Below are 20,769 nucleotides of genomic sequence, written 5' to 3'. Positions count from 1 at the left end.
ACTGGACAGTTTGTTGCTCTGTGAGTTGTACAGTTAAGAAGCATTTGAAGCTGATATTTTCTGTCTCTCTGTGGAGGCCAGGGCCAACTATACACCACAGCCTAAAGGCAGAGTTGGCTTGCTGAGGCCGGGGTGATTGCCGACTTATTACTTACAGGGTGGTGGGTCTGGGAGGACAACTGCTGTTTCCTGTCGTAGTTGTCAGCGTGTGAAGTGTAGCTGATTGTGACATAGCTCGCCCCGGCCTTGCACTGTGTGTTTTATCCCTTTTGCCAGTGGGGCACTGAAAAGTTTTATCCCTCCATTTTTTTAAACATTGTAGCAGATATTGTTTCCTATTGACCTCAGCAATTTAGCTAATAACATATATTTTTGGAATCTTATTGGTCGTCATCTTTCGCTCACAGCTGAGACTCTTGGTCAGACTGAGAATCTGTGTGTAACAAATGATTTCAGCTTTGTATCATAAGTACAGTAGAAAGTCTCACTGAGCGATACAGCGTGGTCAACAACACAGTGTAATTACTGCTGCTGCCTTCTTTTTATCTAACATCTTAACATATGCACGTCTCACTTTGAGGTTGTTAAACAAATGACCAAACAAAGACGCGCTGTGCACTGCACATCAGTTTGCGAGCTAGATAACTAATTAGCTGCTCACATTAAAAGTATGTAACTCTTATCTACATATACTTGTAATACCACTCTGGCTGCCCAAGACAAATATCTACAGTAAAGGTACTTTCACTTAGTCTCTTATCCCTTGCAGTGTAACACTGGCAGTCTTGTAGCCTGCTTGCTGCAGAATGCAGAAACCAACAGAAAGAAGCTGCTCTGATTATCAGTAAAGTGCTTTTTTCTTCCACACTCTATTATGTTTACTTTCATTGCAAGTTTTTAACCATGTGAACTTTGCTTGTCTGTCTTCTGATTGCTTCTTGCTCTGAAAGTAAGGTGTTGTTTAGTATTCTCATGTGTCTTTGCAGCTCACCTCACTGTCACGCTGAGAGTTCAGTTAAATTCATACAGATCAATAAAAGTATGAAAGCATCCCACTCTTTGTTCATGAACCCACACCAACATCCTTTGACCTAAAAAAAATCCTTCCTGACGTACGAGTTAAATGAAAAAACACTGCGGCGATGGATTCCTCTGAGTTCCTTTCAGAGTTCAACAGCAGTACCGCACTCCCAATAGTGAGCTCCCATATTTAATCAGGGGCCTTGATGGGCAAAACTGCTGCTGTGTGCAGTATCCCATCATGTGTTTGATTCATCAAACACAGACACACACCTGCAAAAAGAAATGTAGTCTTCAGCGGATATATTTACTCAGCGAGAACTGAGAACTCAACAAGGCAGTTTGATTATACAATGAGATCAGAACAGTTTCTACTACAGAAACTGAATCTGAGTACTGCTCACTGAACATACTGGCAATATGTGGGTAGGATTGTTTTTTGCAGTATGCTTTGGGTCATTGTCCATTTGCATGTGTGCAGCATTGTCTGATGAGTCTTGTAGCATTTAGCTGATTCTGAGCAGAGAGCAGAGCCGTGTTCACTTTCATCCAGCTGCTTCGTTCAGCAGTCACATCATCAGTAAACACTAGCGACCTGGTTCCATTGGAAGACATAAGTGTCAGAAATTTAGAGAAATTTGTAGACTCCATTGATGCAATTTCTTCAGGACTGTGGGGGGCTGGAGCCTGTCCCAGTTGTTACAGGCGGAGTACATGAAAAACACAGACAGTTATTCACAGTTCACAGTCACGTCGAAGGTCAGTTTTTAGAATCATCAATTAACCCCATACAAGTCTTTAGGCTGTGTTAGGAAGACAGAGTACCCAGGGAGTAGCCGCGTAGACACAGGGATGACATGCAAACACAGGATGTGAGGTGATCCTGCTAGCCATCATGCCACCCTTTGTGCTCGTTCTATTAGATGTTTTCTGTCAAAGTCTAACCTGCTCTTCTCGAGTGTAACCAGTGATTTGCGCCTTGCTGTATCGCCTCTGTATTTCCATTCATGGTGGTGTCTCTTGATTGTAGACTGTGACGATGACACGCCTATCTCCCGGAGAGTGTTCTTTACTTGGATACATGTTGTGAAGGGTTTTTCTTCCCCAGAAAGGAATACTGTAATTATCCACTTCAGATGACTTCTGTGGTCTTTCAGGCCTTTTGATGTTGCTGAGCTGACTAGTGTATTTGTTCTTTTTGAGAATATAGCAGATTGTTGATTTAGCCACTCCTGTATTTTTTGCTCCCTGTCTGATGAGTTTATTTTTTTATATCCTTCTAATGATGGCCTCTTTCACGTGCACTGACATTTCTTTCTGACCTCTTAGAAATGATGTACTTGATGTTCACAGCTGATTTTTTGAGAAAGCGAGCGATTGGTTTAGTAATTTTCTGCATCCTGAAAACTCCCAAGATTGTCTATTTAAAGCTGCTGGAATCACACATAGGGACAAAAAGCAGCATTACAGAAGATCACACTTGTTTCAGACATGCATCAAACAAATTTTAAATATAGAATAAAGATAACCGGAGTAAATAAAAATTCAATTTTTAAATAATGATTTCTTTTATAAAGGGAATAAAATGCTGTCTATACCTGGGCCTCTGTGAAAAGGTAATAACCCTCTGTTGTTTCAAAACATTTCTGTAGCTGCACCCAGGCCTTGTTACTGCCATACAATTGAATTCAGTTCAATTCAGTTTTATTTATACAGCATCAAATCACAATAACAGTCGCCTCAAGGCACTTTATATTGTAAGGTAGACCCTACAATAAAACAACAGAGATAGCCCCAACAATCATATGTGCCCGTATGAACAAGCACTTTGGCAACAGTGGGAAGGAAAAACTCCCTTTAACAGGAAGAAACCTCCAGCAGAATCAGGCTCAGGGAGGGGGGTGAGGGAAGAAGACAGGGCAAAAGACATGCTGTGGAAGAGATACCTGTTAAATTAAGTGTCATATGTTTTTTATTTTTTTTAACAAACATGCTAAAAAAAAATTTCTGGAGCTTTATTTACATTCCAGTTTCCACGGTTATGAAGAGCAGACAGGGAGTTGACCTAGATGATACTGTCTAGCATACAGGCAGTGGACTTTTTCATCAGATTATTTAACACAATCCTGGAGAACAAGAGGATGTCTGAGGGATTGAAAAGAAGTGTACTGGTACCAATTTTCAAGTACAAGGCTGATGTGCAGCGCTGTATCAACTACAGAGGGAGAATGCTGATGAGGGAGAAGCTACAGGAAACAGTAGCTGAAGCAGGTTAAGAAGAGAGTTGGTGATCGGTGAGCAGTTGTATGGCTTCATGCCATAAAGAGCTCTACAGATGTGACTTTTGCCCCTTCTTGTTTGCTGTGGTAATAGACGGGTGGGCAGACAAGGACTACAATGTTTGCTGATGGCATTGTGATCTTTAGTGAGTATGGAACTGGTAGCTGAGAATCTGAAGAGGTGGAGGCATTATGTGGAGGAAAAAGGAATGAAAGTAAGAAGAAGTAAGACAGAACGTGTGTGAATGAGAACATGAACATGCAAGGAGTTGTGGTAGTGACAGTGGACAAATGTATCTCCCTGGAGTCAATCATCCAGGGCAACAGAAAATGCACAAGACAGGCAAACAACACAGTACAAGTAGTGTGGATTAGGTGGAGACAACTGTGAGGGGTGATTTGTGTTCAGGAGGTAGAGCAGGTCATCTACTCATTGGAACGTTGGTGGTTTGAGCCCTGGCTGCCCCAGTCTGCATGCCATATGTCCTTGGTCAAGATACTAACCCCAAGTTGCTTTCCAAGGCCTCCATCGGAGTATGAAAGTGTGTGAATATCAGATAGAAAAACACTTAAGCATAAGAAAGTGATCGTATGAATGGGTGAATGAGGCATGTTGTACAAAGTGCTTTAAGTGCTTCACAAGAGTAGAAAAGCACTATACAAAATCAGTCCATTTACCATGATTAAAGGACAGCAGCAAGAGTGAAAGGGAAGAATTACAAGATGGTAGTGAGACCTGCAATAATGACAGGACGTGGAGCTGGAAGTGGCAGAGCTGAAGATGCAGAGATTTTCACTGTGATCAGAATGAGCAAATTCAGAAATGATTACATCAGAGGAACAGCTCAGGTGGAGAAGGTTTGTTGACTAGATTAGAGAGACGGGGTTGAGATGGTTCGCACATGTGCAGAGAAGGAATAGTGCATGTATTCGACAAAGGATGTTAAATATCGAGTTGCCGGGCGCCGGTTTAGCCCAATCAGATGAGCAGGTGACCATATGCTGCATGGCTGAAAGCGGGTGGCCCGGGGTCAAGTCCGAGCCGTGCCCCTTTGCTGCATGTCTTGCCTTCTCTCTTTCCCTCCACTTTCCTTTTGACCTTTGCTGTATCTATCAAAAAAAAAGCCAGTTAAAAGGCAAAAAATATATATTTTGGTTTGTGGATGTAGTGAAGGAGGACATGCAGAGGGTTGGTGGGACAGAAGAGGGTGCTAGGGATAGGGTGAGGTGGACCCAGATGAACTGCTGTGACGATCCCTAAAGGGCGCAACCGGAAGAAGAAGCAAGATTTACATTCAAGTTTCTGCCAGATAACAACTGCACAGATGCTACTGAAAAAAACAAAAAAAACAAATATTAATTGAAACAGGAAAAATGGTGAGATTTCACAGTATGAGAAATACAGCCTTGCAGGCCAGTCTCCCCCAAAAATGCAAAATGGTACCTGTGCAACAGAAGTAAACTAAAAAAAATACCGAATTGAACTGGAATAGTTTTTCTTTCAAGCAACAATCACCAGCAGAGACAGTGACTTCTGGGGCTGATTAATACTTTATTACCTGCCTGCTGTTAAACAGCAAACATCCATCTGCAGTTAAGCTTACAATGAACTTCACTTCATTTAAACAAGTTAGATGTTTTATGTATCTTAATATTTCAAGCTGGATGTTTGTTGTTTTATTATTTAGATAAGCTCTGCTTTATTCATCTGTGTTTCTGAAAAATGTCTCATGTCTATACTGGAGACACAAGATTCATTCATGTTGTAATAACACCTACTATTACACACAATACTTTTTTTTTTTAATTTTTCCCTGGTTTATACTTGTTTCAAAATATGTTGGGGGTCGTAGTATATTTCTGGTTTTACTGAATGGTTTTGTTTATATTTGGGTTTTTATAGCTTCATGCTTGCAGAGAATTTTCCTGTTTCTGTGTTCACAATTAAAAACAAGTCCAATAAATCTATTATATCTGTATTTAAATCTACTGTTTTTTATCTTTAATTGTATTTTTTGCTCATATTTATTTATTTGTTTTTACTATGAACTTATTAAGTGAATTCTATTTTTTGTAACTCTGCTTCCACCTTCTGGAATTTGCAGGTACCACACCTACAATGTGAGAAAATTTGCAATCTGTAATCATTCCTTCTGTTCATATTGTTGATTTTTTTTTTTAATCCCTTAAAAATATGCATAAAGGGCAAAGGATGGAGACCCTAAGGTTAAAATGAAGCGTCACTGTTGCCACTTTGATAAATAAAGTGAGTACATGAAAAAGAAAGAAAGAAAGAAAGAAAGAAAGAAAGAAAGAAAGAAAGAAAGAAAGAAAGAAAGAAAGAAAGAAAGAAAGAAAGAAAACACATCTTTTCATCATGAATATGACTTCATGTAGGAACAGTTTAGGGGGTACAAAGAAAGCTCTTGTTATCAGAATCAGAATCAGAATACTTTATTGATCCCTGGGGGAAATTATTTTTTGTTACAGTGCTCCATTATAAACCAACATTAAGACAAGACAGACAATACACTAACTAAGAATAGTACAATATATACATATATATATATACATACATACATACATACATAAGTCACTCATAAATAAATAGCTGAAAAAGAAACATGTGTAGTTATAGCAGCAAACAGTGTGTTAAGTGGATGCGTTGTACAGGGAGATGGCCACAGGCAGGAAAGATTTCCTGTGTCGTTCACTGGTGCTTTTCGGTAATCTCAGTCTCTCACTGAACGTGCTCCTGTGACTGACCAGCATGTCATGGAGTGGGTGGGAGGTGTTATCCAACATTGTCTTTATCTTGGACAGCATCCGCCTCTCCGACACCACCTTGAGGGAGTCCAGCTCCATCCCCACAACATTGCTGGCCTTACGGATTAGTTTATTGAGTCTGTTGGCATCTGCGACCCTCAGCCTGCTCCCCCAGCATGCATATTGTTATAAAAGGACTGTAGCTTTGAAAGATCTTAGTTTAATTAATAACTTATTACTTTATTGACTTATTTATTTATTTGATTAAAAAAGTAAAAGCCTTAAATTTCACCATGCTTTCAGTCGTTCACAGTGCCATAGGTCAGCCTACAGGGAAAAAAAAAGTTTAAAATAGCAGCAGATAGAAGTGTGACATCAGCCTTTGCAATTTAGGTAAAAATGTCTGAAAAGTCGCCCTGCGACAGACTGGCGACCTGTCCAGGTTGTACCCCGCCTTTCGCCCTATGACAGCTGGGATAGGCTCCAGCGCCCCCCGCGACCCTGAAAAGGATAAGCGGAAGCGGATGGATGGATGGATGTCTGAAAAGTCCTGGAGCGGCCACTAGGTGGGGCTATTTTCACATTTTCTTAAAAAAAAACAACTTTACATTTCATTCATTGCTAGAAATCTGGTCAGAAAGAAGCTGTAAGGGTAAAATCTGTAAATACTAGTTTTATGTTATTAATGACAGAATGTTACAAATAAACGTTACTTAACACCCCCCCCCTCCCAAAAAAAAATGTTGTGTAAATTAGTTGTGTAAGATTTATGTCAAGTTAGCTAGCATCTTATACATCCGGCGTACTTTTGTATCTACCTTCATAATAAGAGACAGTATGAAGAAAATAAATACGCAATACGCTACTTATTGCCACTGCAATAGGCCCATATTCTCCACTTGCAGAGGTATTTATTTTAAAATAAATAAATAAGCATAAAGTTGTATTACTTCTTTCTTATATCTTAATTTGTGAAAATATGTACATTTATATTATATAATGTATTATATAGTACTAGGATGGTGTAGTGGTTAGCACCATTACTTCACTGGAAAAAGGTCCTAGGTTTGAATTTGTTGTCCAGATGGGATGTTCTATGTGTCTGGGTGGGTTTTCTCTTCAGGCAGTCTGGCTTCATCCCACAGTGCAGTGACATGATTCTAAACTGTCTGTAGGTGTGAGTGGTTGTCTGGGTATTTAAACTCTTCTACCTCTGTTCCTTGCAGCTTCATTATTACATCTCTCTCTCTCGCTTATTTACACACATGTATTCTGTCTTGCTTTTACTGACTTCTGAAATATTGTATGCCACAGTTTATGGCAAACTAGCTGTTGAAAATGTCAGAAATTGGTTACTTAAATAAACCAACTGCATACAAATAATGCAAAACTCAAAATAAATCTAGAGTAATTTGAACGTACTCAGTATTCAGTAATTCCTTGTTTTTTCATACATTGTAGATATGGAGGGCAGGGTCTCAGCGATTTTATTTTGACAATTGAGGCCAAAACGCTTCACACTGACCGTCTTTATTTTGAAGTTTCAGACCGGAACAAGCTGTTTATCTGCCTCAACTCCTTCCAGAGCAGAGCGAGAACGGCAAAGAAGATGGCGGCGCTACGAGCGGTGGTGCTATCGGGGAACGGGAGGGCTCTCCTCAGCACCCCGAAAACTCTCAGGGCCTCCAAGGTAGTGTAGTAGTATTTATCACACATGAACGTATTTAGGACACGATTTAATAGAAAACCGGTGCTGTGAGGTGTCTTGGCTAAGGTTAGCTTGGTGCGGACAGCGGGGTGAGACAAGGTCACTCGTGTTCCCACACTTTTTAGGATTTGACCAACAACTGTAGCTTTAATTCCTAAAATGTTTTATCACTCATAACCTCTTGATAGTGATACGGCATCAGTATCTCCAAAATTAAATGCCACAGACAGTTTAAAGCAGGTTCTCCTCAATGTGTTTAGGAAGCTAGCCGGTGAGCTAAACGATGATGTCGTGTCCAGCACCCGGCAAACGTGCAACGTGGTTAAAATATACATTGGCCAGCGATGCATGAAGATTAATGTGAATTGTTTGGCCACTGTATTTGTGCATATTTAAACTCAGCTGGCGTGGGTCGCGATTGTTGACTTCTGTCAGTAACGACACCCGCTGAAGTCGCTGAGCTAAACAGCTTGCTAAAGAGTTAGCATCTCAAGGACTGAAAGGACTTCCGGTGAATAAAAACCGTCCTCAATTTCAATCGCCAAACTAAATATCTGTGCCCTGTCTACAATGCACTGATGCGCGTTTCAGACGATGGATATAACCGAAAATACCTAAGAAGCTGAACATAATTGTCATTTGGCCCCAACTGAGCTTGTGACCTGGTTCAGGGACAAGGAGACGTTTTTCAGCTTTAGTTTCTTTGAGATCATTTTGTTTTGATTATTGGGGATATAATCTTCAGACTGCGAAGATATGATTCCCAAACTCTATTTGCTTATTTACTAATGCTTAATCAGAGGGAGTATCCCAGTAGAGATGGAGAAGGGCATAGCGAGAAATGGCTAAATTGGAGCATTCCTGTTAGTAAATGACATGCATGCCAATCATTAGGCTATTAACTACTATATTGATTTTCTTCCTTAACTAAAATAAAGTACCCTAAATTAATGTTGCCATGCATTATTTTATGTCAGAGGTGGAGGTTGGTGTGTTATGTTTGTTTTGCTGATGTGAGGATGCTGTTATCGCATGCTGCCATTAACACCTGGTTACAAAATCAGCTGTGAAGGGCAGTTTCATAAGGACAACCAGACTGGATTATAAAAAAGGGCCACTCAATTAACTAAACCTTGCACACAAACTTCTCTACCTGCAGCAGGTTTTACTCAGCCTTGGCCTTCAGCTCATAGCAATTCTTCAGAGTAGAACAAGAATTATTCTTGTAGTCCACAGAGAGAGCTGTGTGATGTTGAAGGATACCAGCCAAAAGGTCAACACAAAGCAGGAAGACCTTAGCCTCACTGGGAAACTGTAAATTTGAAAAATAATTATGTACTCAGACCAAAAAATAAATTGTCAAATGTGCTTGGATATCCAGTAGCCCGGTAGACTTGGGCGCCATGCCCAAGCAAAGTACATTTCAGCTCTAATATAATTTAAAGTAACTGAATGTAATGGATAGTCGTCTGTAGATTACCCTTATTGGATGAGTTTGTTAAAGTAACTTTTTGTGCCTATTTCCATTCACAGGCCAGCATGTCCTTCGCCAGCCTGCCAAGGGGGAAGAAGGTTGCCCTGACAACGCTGGGTGTGGTCACAGCCGGTGGAGCCGGGCTTGCACTGATATTGCACCAGTCGGTTAAAGCATCCGAGTTGGAGCTTCATCCCCCTCAGTACCCCTGGAGTCACGCTGGACCTCTGTCCTCTCTGGACCATGCTAGGTGAGTTGAATGTATACAGACTGTTCAAGTGTTTGTAAACATCCTTCCAGTGATGAAAGGCACTGAATGTAAAACTGCCACTAAAAAAATTAGCTGGCTTTGAAGACTTGAGTTTGCAGAGAATTTCACTTTATTCACGTTTGTTTTCTTTATACAGACTGAATTTTTCATTGAAAGTCTGTTTTGGCAGTTTCAGACAGCTCTTATAAAATAACTCGTTATGTTTCATATCTTTGTCTCTGCCTCCCACAGTATTCGCCGTGGTTACCAGGTGTATAAGCAGGTGTGCTCAGCTTGCCACAGTATGGAATACCTGGCTTTCAGAAACCTCGTGGGAGTGTCGCACACAGAGGACGAGGTGAAGACCATCGCTGAAGAGGTGAGTCTATATGTGGGGAGATGTGATCCTGTGAATAGTCTTGATTCTGCCAATATTCTAATTTAATCACATAATGGTATTTTAGTCAGACCGAATCTTTTTTTTTTTTTTTTTTTTTTTTTTTTTTTTAAATTGTCTCATTGTTTTTATCTGTAGAAGTAAGTTCTGCCCGTAGGTGGTGACCTATCTCTTCTCATGATTTGTGTTTAGGTAGAGGTAGTTGATGGTCCTGATGAGAGTGGCGAGATGTTCACCCGGCCAGGAAAGCTGTCAGACTATTTCCCAAAGCCCTACCCCAACCCCGAGGCAGCCAGGGCCGCCAACAATGGCGCCCTGCCTCCAGACCTTAGCTACATTGTGAACGCCAGGTAAGTCCTGAAAACCTGTGTTTACTCTGAAAGGTGCAAAATCTGCAGTATCCTTAGCATTAACTCGTTTCACCCTTCTGCTCCCTGCAGACACGGAGGAGAAGACTACGTGTTCAGCCTGCTGACGGGTTACTGCGACCCTCCTGCAGGAGTGATAGTGAGAGAGGGACTTTACTACAACCCCTACTTCCCTGGGCAGGCTATTGGCATGGCCCCACCGATCTACAATGAAATTCTGGAGTATGATGATGGTAAGAAGTGCAGGTGCATGTTTGGATAATCTTCTCTCCAGCTACAGAAATGGGAGCACTATTTTCTGTTTTGTTTTTTTCCCCCTCTTTAGAAAGAGTTTCAGTTTGTTAGAGTGAACCAAAAAACGAAGACATGCAAAACATGCCTTTCCTGTTACCTTTTAATATACATACACTTGTGTTTTTGGGTTTCACTGCAGACGCCTAATGAGCTTCCAGGTAGGGGCATAGGAGACTGCAAGGGCCATGCTGTCTGGTTAGCTGTGACTCAAGTTTGAAACTAAGAGTGCGGGGTGGATTGCTCAGTAGTGATCATATTGTCTAAGGCGAATTTAAAAAATAAAATCGTCATAAAATATAATGGTGGATGGAAATGAATGTGGGAATTCACCAAATAGACAGTAACAAGCATTTAATTGGCTTTTTTTTTTTGTCTGAAGTCTTCTGAAATTCATGGATTTCAAAAACACTTGCAGCTCTTTGCTCAATGTATCCTTTTCTGGCAGAAAATATTGCCCAGTCGTTCCGCAGGTTTACTTTTTTAAACACTGGCGTTTTATAGATCAAAATCTGTTCACCATTCTGAGAGGATGTGACAGAAAGACGCCTCTTTGTGACTTGTGGCATTCAGAGTGAGGCCTGAGTGAATCCATTTGCTGTGTTGAGTAGCATATTTTAAGTGTTTCCAGTGCGCTAAATTGGTTAAATCAACTCTTTTGCTGCACATAAATGACTTCAATAACTTTATTGCAAAGTAATTTGTTATTACATTGATAAATGAAGCATGACAGTTTGGAGGGGGGGGGTTGGAAGGAACAAATGAAAAAAGTGTTGCTGATGGTTTCTGTTCTCTTGGTTTCTTATAGGAACCCCTGCCACCATGAGTCAGGTTGCTAAGGATGTGTGTACTTTCTTAAGGTGGGCTGCTGAGCCCGAGCATGACCAACGCAAACGCATGGGACTGAAGGTACACCTCTCACCAACTGGAGTGCCTGTTTTTTGTCTTTGGGTGTCATTTTAAGTGACACCCATTCTTAATTGAGTGATACTCCAAATTTAGATATGTTTAATTAAATCAACACATGCAACTCTGTAAGATATTTTACAGGACACATGTTGTGGGTATAAAATAAAAGTTTTTATGTCATGCACTAAACTGTACGACTTCTTATGTGACCTTCCTGTCGTCTCAAGAATATTTAAAACATAGAAAACATGTCTAAGCATGGATCTTGGCATTGGTTAATGTTTGTGTTCTCTTTCTCCTATCAGCTGCTGATGGGCTCAGCTATCATTGTGCCTCTGCTCTACTACATGAAGAGACACAGGTGGTCTGTGCTGAAGAGCAGGAAGATCGCCTACAGGCCTCCTAAGTAAATGGAACAAAACACCTCTCACACACCCCAACCTGGGCCGAAAACGGAGAGGGCTGCGTTCAATGACCCCACAATGCTCACCGTGTGATGATCTTAGCCACATAATTACTGACAAACACAAACATGCCTTTCTGAGAGGGGGAACAGAACTTGGAGTGGATGTACTATGTTTATTCTTACAGATTTTTTTTTTTTTTTTTTTTTTTTTTTTATTAAGCTGGTGGCATGGTAGAACAAATATTATGAAAGTTTTTTGTTTTTTTTTAAGTATCCTGCATATTGTGGTTCATGTTTGTTTCAGATTTGTGGTGTTCTTGAACGCACCTGCTGCAAAGTTTGTTTGATCGGCAACGAGTTAACTACTGGTAGCAGTTCCTGTTTTGACATCTCGTATCAGTCTCTTTGTCACAATTGACTGCTAAGTTGATTGACTGTCCATCTTTGTAAGATACTCAATAGCAATGCAAGTGGTGAGAAGTGAAACATCCAGGGTGTGTGAGAAGTCCTTCTTCCACCGTCTTCTCCACAAAGCATGCTCTAGACTTCAGTTTTATTGTACAAAATAAATTATCTTAAAGGAACCTTTCTGTGGGCATGTGTTTTATTTCAGACAGCAGCGAAATTCACACATTTAAATGCTGCCTGTGACGTTCTGCTTCTAAACTTTGTCACATATTCATTAAACAATCTCCCGACTTCTGACCTCCAGAGAGAAACGTCACTGCTTCTTTGGTCTGATTCAACTCTGATTTTATTTTTCTGTAGTTTAATGAAATACAGAGTCACATAAACGTTTACATTTTTCTTTCTACATGGATGACACTGCTGCGAATCTTCAGCAGCACCTTCAGATTTCTTTGTTTGAAATAAATTTTGAAACAAACAATATTGTATTGATGTCAAGTAACATTTAAGACTTAAACTTTTTTTTCCAAGCACTTCAACACATCTCCTGAAGTTTTGTTTTCAGACACATTAGCCACGTTAAAGGAAAATAGATTTTTCAAATAATGTGCAAAGTATGTAGAAATAAGACATGATTAGAAAGGAGCTTAAAGGAAGAATTACAATATTTTTTAAAATAAACATATTCTATTGCACTTGATTAATTTATTTCTAAGTGAAATCTTTAGATATTTAAATACGTCTTCCAATACTTTGAATGGCATCATTTGCACTTACATTCAATTTGGCACATTATACTATGATTAAATCCATACATTCAGGTACATGTTTCCCACAGCTACGTGGTGATGCTGGTGTAGAACCTGTAATTTAATGTATTTGAATGACAGCTGGAATGGGTACAAAAGGTTTTCAGTCAACACTAATTGTAAATCCTAATGAATGAATCCTTAGCGCGATACTCCTAAGTTCCTCCCTCAATGGAATCCACACTTCCAGACAAACAGATCCAGGAGACTCTGATAAACTTCACTGAGGCCCTTTACTTCATACCAAGATATTTCCAAACGTCATGGCGGTGATACGTTTCATATTAAACCCTTACGAAAATCTTAAAAATGCAATAAGTGCCTTTTTTCCCCTTTCTCAGTGCATGTCCAAATTAAACCTTATATAGAAATGGCATCCAATAATAAGCACACATAGAATGCATAAATTAATTATACTAAATAATTATCCCACCTTTAAGTGCCAAAAAATATATAATTTGCATATGAATCTTAAATATTTCTTAAACTAATGAGTTATGAAATCTGACCAATTTAAAAATGCTAACCCTTTATATTGATCACATCAAACGTAACAACACTGAATGTGACACTAACAGAAATCCTTTAATTACTTTTTAAAAAATGGATTTAGACTCCTACACTAATACTGTCTGACCAGGGTTCTAGCGCTATTTTCCTGGGTATTATCTTCAGTGGATACACATTTACAGTGTTAAAATATGGAAACAGCTTCTCTGTGAAAGTGTGTGTGAAGGTGTGTATGTGTGTGTTCGTATCTAGGTCAAAGAACGACAGTATTCCCTGTACCAGTCCAGGTGAACTCTGACCTTTCTGGGCTTTGTTTTCAGTGTAAGAGCCAACGAGGGATCCGATAAGCACCGTGCTATGTAATTACCATTAAAGCATCCTATTTTCCATAAACAGGACGGGCGCTTTCCCTTCTCTGAATGGACTCTGCAGCAACACCCACAAACCAGTCCTCGCTTTCTCCAACCTCAACGTCCCAGCTGTGAGTCCCTGAGTTAAAGCCCTCAGAGGCCAGAACAATGCGACAGTAATCAAACCTCTCGGGGTTGTCAGGGAGCTTCTGTTCACTTTCACGTCTCACACTGGTCAGATGTTCTGACAGAACGAGTTCTGGATTTGTTGTGTTGGGATCCAGAATCCCAGGTGAGTAGGAAAACAGTTTCTTCATGTTACAGATGTTGAAGGCCAGGTTGCCCAGGTGTTTGGCCACATCTATCAGAGCTCCTGGAACCAGCTGTGGGTCATCCAGCAGGGGGCGCCGTTGAGCTCTTATTGTTGCGATCTTGTAGTTCTGCAGGAATGAGACGTCTCCAGCTCTCAGCTCCTTCTCTTCACTGATTGCGTCTGAAAGACTGTCCATCTCTCTGCTCAGAGCCTTAATCTTATCTGTAATCTCCTGACTTTTCTGTTCTGTTTTCCTCTTCTTTTTGTAGAAACTGGCACAGCCTCTGAAACTGCTCCTTGATCTGCCTCCCTGTGGTTTGGGCCTGGACCTTGATATGCTCTGCCGTTTTCTCATAGTTTTCTTTAACTTGTTGAAAAAGCTTCAGTTTCTCTTTTAAGGGTTTCAGGGATTTCTGGAGGTGAGCTCTGTTAACTGATGCAACTTCATTAATTGGTTTGAATTTGTGTCTGGAGTGCTCATCTGAATGCAGACAGACGACACATACTGGCTGCTGATGGTCCACACAGAAGAGATTGAGATTCTCACCGTGGAGACTGCAGAGGGTCTCAGACACTGCAGAAGTTCTCCTCTGTCTCCTCTGTAACACTGAATCACACAGTTTTTTTAATACTAATTTGCAAGTTGGGTCCTCCTCCTCGATGATGTTCTTTTACAAACTGGACACTCCTGTATTCGTTTCTCTGTCCACCAGATCCTCAGGCAAGCTTTGCAGAAGCTGTGGCTGCATGAGAGGACAACAGGATCTCTAAATATATCACGGCAGACAGGACAGGAGAGATCATCATTTGATCTGAAAGACATTTCTCTCTGGGTGAATCTGAAAGCATAGAAGGAATGTAGTCAGTCACAACTTTATCCTCACTGATATTTACTTTACCTTTGGATCATGCCTTCAGTAAAACTTACAGCAAACTTCAGCATACGGTGTTGTAGCAGGTTGAAGTGCCAGAATTAAGGAACCTCCTCCTGCTCTCTCGGAGTAGATGCTGCTGATGTGATCTGCCTGAGCTAAATAAAGTTTCGAGTCACTTGAGTGTGTGTGCTGGGCGGGAGGGGATGGGGGTGGAAAGCAAGATGCGGAAAAACGACAAACTGTTACTGGAATATCTCAAGTGTGTTACATAAGGGGCGGAGCTTTAACTCTGTAAAGGCTGAACCATGAAAAAATTGCCACAAAATTCAGTTCAAATTATTTGAGAACCAAACTTTTTATTAAGCCTTCTGTTATTTTTTAAATAAACTAAATACCAATATTAAATATAATTTTTGCTATATCTGGCATTTCTGTATAATGTATTCCTCACTGGAAAAAAACTGCATGTGTGTGATTGTAAACAGTAGTTTTTCACACTGATGATGCAGAGTGAATGAATAATAATACAACACATTTAGCATCACAGGGTTAGTAACTGTCATATATTCAGAGCTAAAATAAGGAATTAATATTAACAAAATATGCTTTCTCTTCCACACATGACAAAAATAGACTTCCACCCTGGTATTAACGATAAGATAAGACAAGATAAGGTAACCAGTTTACTGCTATGTATTTTTTTATTTTGATTATTTTCATTGTATTTTAAGGTTGTCTCAGTCATTTGTTTCAGCAAACAGGAGTAAAATTCCAAAGCCAATTTAAATGAATTCCAAAGTCTTTATTTAAGAGAGGAATCTTTTCACTTATTGTAACTCACCCTTCTTCCTGCTCGGCATGAACTATTTGTCACTCCCTCATTTTCTAGTGAACATGTTGGAATGTGCAAGGGATTTTTGATATGCTGCTCTGCAGAAGGAACTAGCGGAGATAAAGTGAGAAAGGCTGGCCTGTGTAGAGTGTAAAGACATTTTAATGCGAAACAGAATTATGTGTAGCATTTGGGTTTGACATCATGGTGTTTTAAAGGCACCAAAATCAGTTTTTATTGGTCAAATTTAGTTGAAAAATATGTAATTTGTAACAGAAATGACTGACAAAGAAAACACTTATTATGTTAAATTTTAAACACAGCACAGCAACAATAGCATTTACAGATGCACAAAAAAAACTTAGAGTACACACTGTGTCAGTCATGTCCTCAAATTGTTGGTATGTTATCTATGTGTCCTCACACACAATGTTAGGATTTTAGCATGTATACTGTATTCATACCTTTGAAAGTGACAGATTTACGACACACATAGCCTGTCATCCTCCTGAATCACAAGCTATGTGTGTCCTTATTTTCCTTATTATGTTGATTACGTTCTTTTTTTTTTTAGTGCTTTAAAGATAACATACTGAAATTGTTGTTTAAAAATTGTGGTGCTTATATGTTGGCTGTGTTTGTTTCCAGAGTTTGATGGTTGTGGATTTTGATTTTGGCCCTTGTGTGTCTGTCTTCGACCTCATGCTGGTGTTTGAGGACGTGTTGATGCTTTAAATCAGACAGATCATTAGTATTCCCTTCTTTTAAAGCTCCCCGTGTCTGCTGTGTGTTGCTGAATCTCCACATCTCGTAGAGTGCAAACACACGAAATCTGAGACTGATTTCACACGGGGTCTTAAATGCCATTTGGGAGTTGGCAGTGTTTGTACCTTTCCATTTTAAACAATGCTGGAAATGTTTCTGAAAACCATTTACAGAGAAAACAAGAAGCTGTTACTGCTGTTTTTACATTTCTGTTTCTCATTATTTTTAAATTTGGACAAAGCCAAGGAAGGTGTTCTTCTTTTGTCCCCGGCCTTGTGATAAGTAATGTTGAAATATTGCTTCAACTCTACGGCCACAGTCACACTGAGGTTTAGTTTAAGTGGCTTTTCTCTCTGCATGTAGTCACATCCGTCCCACCTTTCATTCATGGATAAATAAACAAGTGTGCTGTTGATTTAAAGCTGCCCTAGGCCTTCATTAAGAGCTAAGCTGTTTCTGAAAAGGGTTTCCTGCCTGCTGATTCAGACTGCATTCAGACACTACGAGCTTCATCTGCATCACAACACAAACAGATTAAGCTAATAGCATTAGTGGATCTCACTGGATCATTATTATCATTATCATTATTATTAGTTTAACTTCTGCCTCAGTCTTGTAACAGAAGGATGTAGGTTTTTTTTACTGTGAAAACTAAACTGATTTTCTACTTTGCTAATTTAGAAGAAAAGGAGTCAGTGTTGCTTTGTATTTGTTTCATGGTGGCAGTTTTCAAAAAAAGACTTCCCAACCTAATCTCACACATACACTCATACAGTTTATCATCTGGGAGAGAAACTTACACATTTGCACAAATGCTGTCAGATGAGCTGTTTTTGTTTCCTGTGAATTTTGCAAATACTTTTGCCGTCTTGTATTTGACTGGAGTTAAATATTTATGCTGTCTTTAGGTCACACAGACACAATTAGCTGAGATTAGCTCCTATGTGGAACCTCGGGGAATCTTATTCACATGGAAAAAAGGACTTCTTAGTTCTAATTGGTGACCATTGTAAACCTCCCATTCCCATTTAAACCAGCAGTCATCCGTTTGTTGTCCTGCTGCTTCATGCACCTCAGACTAAAACAGGCACTGGCCTCTTCAGTTTATTTTAGACTACAGGGCTAAAGGACCACAGTGCGATCAACTACTACTTGATTTTTGGATTCGTTCTTTCTTTACAACGACATAAGATTGTTGTTTGCAGGCCGGGGGCCCTCGGCTTTCAGCATTGTTTATAAGTCAGAGTAATCATTATGGCGTCTGTGACAATTGAAAGCAGGCTGGCATTTTCCATTGATCGGATTCTGGGTTTGGAAAGACCCGGAAACTGCCTGAAACTCCACCGACCCTGGGCAGGTAAGGAACAAAAGGTCTAAAGAGTTAGTAATGGGTAGTCTGTTTGTTACTGATGAAGTGCTAACCTCTGGTCTGTAATACGACATGATTTCCAAAGCATTTAAAAACAAAAAAATCCAAACTGAACCAGTTATCATATGTAATATTAAAGTTTAGGTTTAAAGGTTCATTTTTGTCTGTTTTTTTGTAGAAAAAATTGCAATTAGATTACACTGAATCACAACATTGATTCATGTTTGTGTCATTATAAAACTGCTCAGTCTGTAATTTTTGTAACATAACATCCTCCAGTTGATACTAAACTTTGAGTGTTTCAGTCTGACACTTTCAGTATTTTTTTAAAACCTGATTGGGGGCGATTCCTTACGTCCGATTGCTGTACAGGAAACAAACTGAGTTTATTAGTCTATGTTTAAATCCATTGCTTTTGAAGAACATGCATTTTTCTTCTCTTTCATGTCTTTCTTTGTTCTCCTGCTTGTTCCTTTCTTGTTGTCCCTCATACCAGGTTTCATTTTTATTTTACAGTTGAGCAGTGGCAACAGACTGGAAGTAACCCACTAAACTAAGCTTTCTCTGGCTCATTACACAAAACTCAAAATCAAGCCAAAGTAAAGCATAATTTATTATGTTACATTTATCTACATAATTTTTCTTAAATTATATATTTCATATTTTGCATTTGTAAGATTCATCAGTGTGAAAAGTAAATCTTACTTCCAGTGTTACTTTTAGAATTTGGCTTAATGCTGCCTAAATGTTGCGTTTGATTATAATTGCCGCATTAATGTGAAATGCTCTTTTATTTTTCTCCATTAAACCAGAAAATAATGTGGAGAGCGAGAACAGAGAACAACAGCAGCAGCTAAACTCCCAGCCGACATCAAACTGGTATATCGGACGCAGACCACGCACTGCCTTTACCACCAGCCAGGTAATCAGTTTATCAGCCAGTTCTTCAATAATTCTGTTCAATTATGATACAGTGATCACGACATCCATCTATTATAGGAGGTAATAAAGGTTTTTTCCTGGGTTAATATCATTGTGTGCATCCTCCCAGGTGAATATACTGGAGACAGTGTTTCAGGTGAATTGTTATCCTGGTATTCAGCTGAGGGAACAGCTGGCAGAGAGACTCAACTTGGATGAGGACAGAATACAGGTAGCTTCATACAGAATATTGAAAAACCAAATGTATTACCGCTTCACGTTTGTCATTCCCTGCCCTTGCTCCTACTATATTTAATTTCAGGACCCAGTGATTGTGCTTTTCCCCTGAAACTCCTTAGATTTCATCCATCAAACTGTTTGCAGGTCTTATAGGTCAGCTGTGAGGTTTAAACACTACATGTTAGAAAACAGATCTGGATGTGTGTGCTTAAGTTTCACATAGTCCTGTGCCATCTGCCATGTTAGAGTTGGAGTTGATAAATAATTAGATTCAATTGAGCTCAGTTTTATTTATATAGCACCAAATCACAACAACAGTTGCCTCAACGAGTGTTATATTGTAAGGTAAAGACCCTACAATACTACAAAGAAAACAAAAAACCCCAACAATCATATGATCCCCTATGAGGAAGTGCTTTGGCAACAGTGGGAAGGAAAAACTCCCTTTAAACAGGAACAAACCTCCAGCAGAACCAGGCTCAGGGAGGAGCGGCAACTAAACCAACTGAACTGAATCTTTACCCAGACTATCAGAACTATGAAAATGAGAAATAACATGTCTGCACTGTTGAAAAGTGTTTTAATAAACAGTACCAAGCAGAACTATCTTAACTGTTGCAAAATAAGTTTCTGTGTCATGTAGTTACTTTTTTAAGGCTGGGGCTTTGTGTTTAGGGTATCAGTATTTAGCAGACTTAGTGCATATAATATATGTGTGTATATATAAGAAAAAATGTCAAATGTCCACTTAGAATAACCCAGTCTCTCTCTCTCTCTCTCAGATCTGGTTTCAAAATCGACGCGCCAAACTGAGGCGTTCGCTCAGAGAAACCCGACTGCAGCTGGTTCAGACAGCTGTGGCTGACCTCGGGGTCGGACATGAGGTCATTGGTCATCTGAAGGTCAGGCTGGGCAGGCGAGGTGACAGAGAGCTCCTCTCTCAGGTTGAGGCAGAAAAAGAAGGCTGACTAAGGACTTTTTCTGTTCCTGCTCTTATGCAGGATTTATTGTTCTACTGCTCCACACATCATCAGTTTCTTCCAGGTTCTGTCTTTTGTCTTTCTTCTGTTCAAAAACATGACAGTGAAAAAAAATGGAGACAATTTAATGTCAGAGTTGTTTCGCACTGTTTTATCTCAGTTAGTGGTACAAATACAGGTAATTGTTTTTTGGCACTGAAAATAAATTCCTCAAGTTGAACATACTGATAAAATATAATGTTTGACATTCTGGAGATTTGGAAGTAAAAATGTTTAGTGAGATCTGCTGTAGATCGGTCTGTGTAATGCTGTCTCTGTACAATCTTATTGTGTCTCACTGTGTAAATAGGTCTTTATTTTATTAGCAATGCACATTTTGATTAAAAACGATTAGGCTATTGAGTCTTGTGTTTGTTTGTTTTTTGCACTGTGAATCTTTACTTTAGCATATTTGCAGCAATGGGCCAGCATTTATATTTTGTGCTCTAAGTCTTACTGAGAGCTCAAAATACTCCTTACTAAATGCTAC

At 39.6% G+C, this 20,769-nt stretch overlaps 3 protein-coding genes across 3 annotated transcripts; 2 read left to right on the top strand and 1 right to left on the bottom strand.

The window, feature by feature from the left end:
* The first annotated feature begins 7,624 nt into the window (after nucleotides 1-7,624).
* Nucleotides 7,625-12,452, top strand: LOC120716289 (cytochrome c1, heme protein, mitochondrial). The gene is made up of 7 exons (XM_040003761.1): nucleotides 7,625-7,755; nucleotides 9,307-9,497; nucleotides 9,750-9,876; nucleotides 10,087-10,244; nucleotides 10,335-10,495; nucleotides 11,362-11,462; nucleotides 11,768-12,452. Exons 1-7 carry the CDS (start codon nucleotides 7,675-7,677, stop codon nucleotides 11,870-11,872), a joined length of 924 nt encoding a protein of 307 aa, XP_039859695.1. The 5' UTR covers nucleotides 7,625-7,674; the 3' UTR covers nucleotides 11,873-12,452.
* Nucleotides 12,453-13,748: 1,296 nt separating this feature from the next.
* On the bottom strand, nucleotides 13,749-14,887 carry LOC120716295 (nuclear factor 7, ovary-like). The gene has a single exon (XM_040003774.1). The coding sequence runs from the start codon at nucleotides 14,611-14,613 to the stop codon at nucleotides 13,975-13,977; it is 639 nt and encodes a 212-aa protein (XP_039859708.1). The 5' UTR covers nucleotides 14,614-14,887; the 3' UTR covers nucleotides 13,749-13,974.
* Nucleotides 14,888-17,984: 3,097 nt separating this feature from the next.
* On the top strand, nucleotides 17,985-20,321 carry LOC120720139 (homeobox expressed in ES cells 1-like). Its single transcript, XM_040009767.1, has 4 exons — nucleotides 17,985-18,087; nucleotides 18,912-19,021; nucleotides 19,151-19,252; nucleotides 20,043-20,321. The coding sequence occupies exons 1-4, from the start codon at nucleotides 17,985-17,987 to the stop codon at nucleotides 20,226-20,228; spliced, it is 501 nt and encodes a 166-aa protein (XP_039865701.1). The 3' UTR covers nucleotides 20,229-20,321.
* Nucleotides 20,322-20,769: the final 448 nt, after the last annotated feature.

Source organism: Simochromis diagramma, unplaced genomic scaffold (assembly GCF_900408965.1).
Source record: "Simochromis diagramma unplaced genomic scaffold, fSimDia1.1 OVJJ01000320.1, whole genome shotgun sequence".
In the NCBI taxonomy this organism is placed as follows: domain Eukaryota; kingdom Metazoa; phylum Chordata; class Actinopteri; order Cichliformes; family Cichlidae; genus Simochromis; species Simochromis diagramma.
This window is presented reverse-complemented; position numbering and strand designations above follow the sequence as displayed.

Excerpts from the sequence above, each read along its gene's own strand:
- LOC120716289 (XM_040003761.1), top strand. The coding sequence starts at position 7,675 with ATGGCGGCGCTACGAGCGGTGGTGCTATCGGGGAACGGGAGGGCTCTC. Across the intron at positions 9,498-9,749 it reads TCCTCTCTGGACCATGCTAG|TATTCGCCGTGGTTACCAGG; the intron begins GTGAGTTGAATG and ends TGCCTCCCACAG. Across the intron at positions 10,496-11,361 it reads AATTCTGGAGTATGATGATG|GAACCCCTGCCACCATGAGT; the intron begins GTAAGAAGTGCA and ends GGTTTCTTATAG.
- LOC120716295 (XM_040003774.1), bottom strand. The coding sequence starts at position 14,613 with ATGAGAAAACGGCAGAGCATATCAAGGTCCAGGCCCAAACCACAGGGA.
- LOC120720139 (XM_040009767.1), top strand. The coding sequence starts at position 17,985 with ATGGCGTCTGTGACAATTGAAAGCAGGCTGGCATTTTCCATTGATCGG. Across the intron at positions 19,022-19,150 it reads CTGCCTTTACCACCAGCCAG|GTGAATATACTGGAGACAGT; the intron begins GTAATCAGTTTA and ends GCATCCTCCCAG. Across the intron at positions 19,253-20,042 it reads TGGATGAGGACAGAATACAG|ATCTGGTTTCAAAATCGACG; the intron begins GTAGCTTCATAC and ends TCTCTCTCTCAG.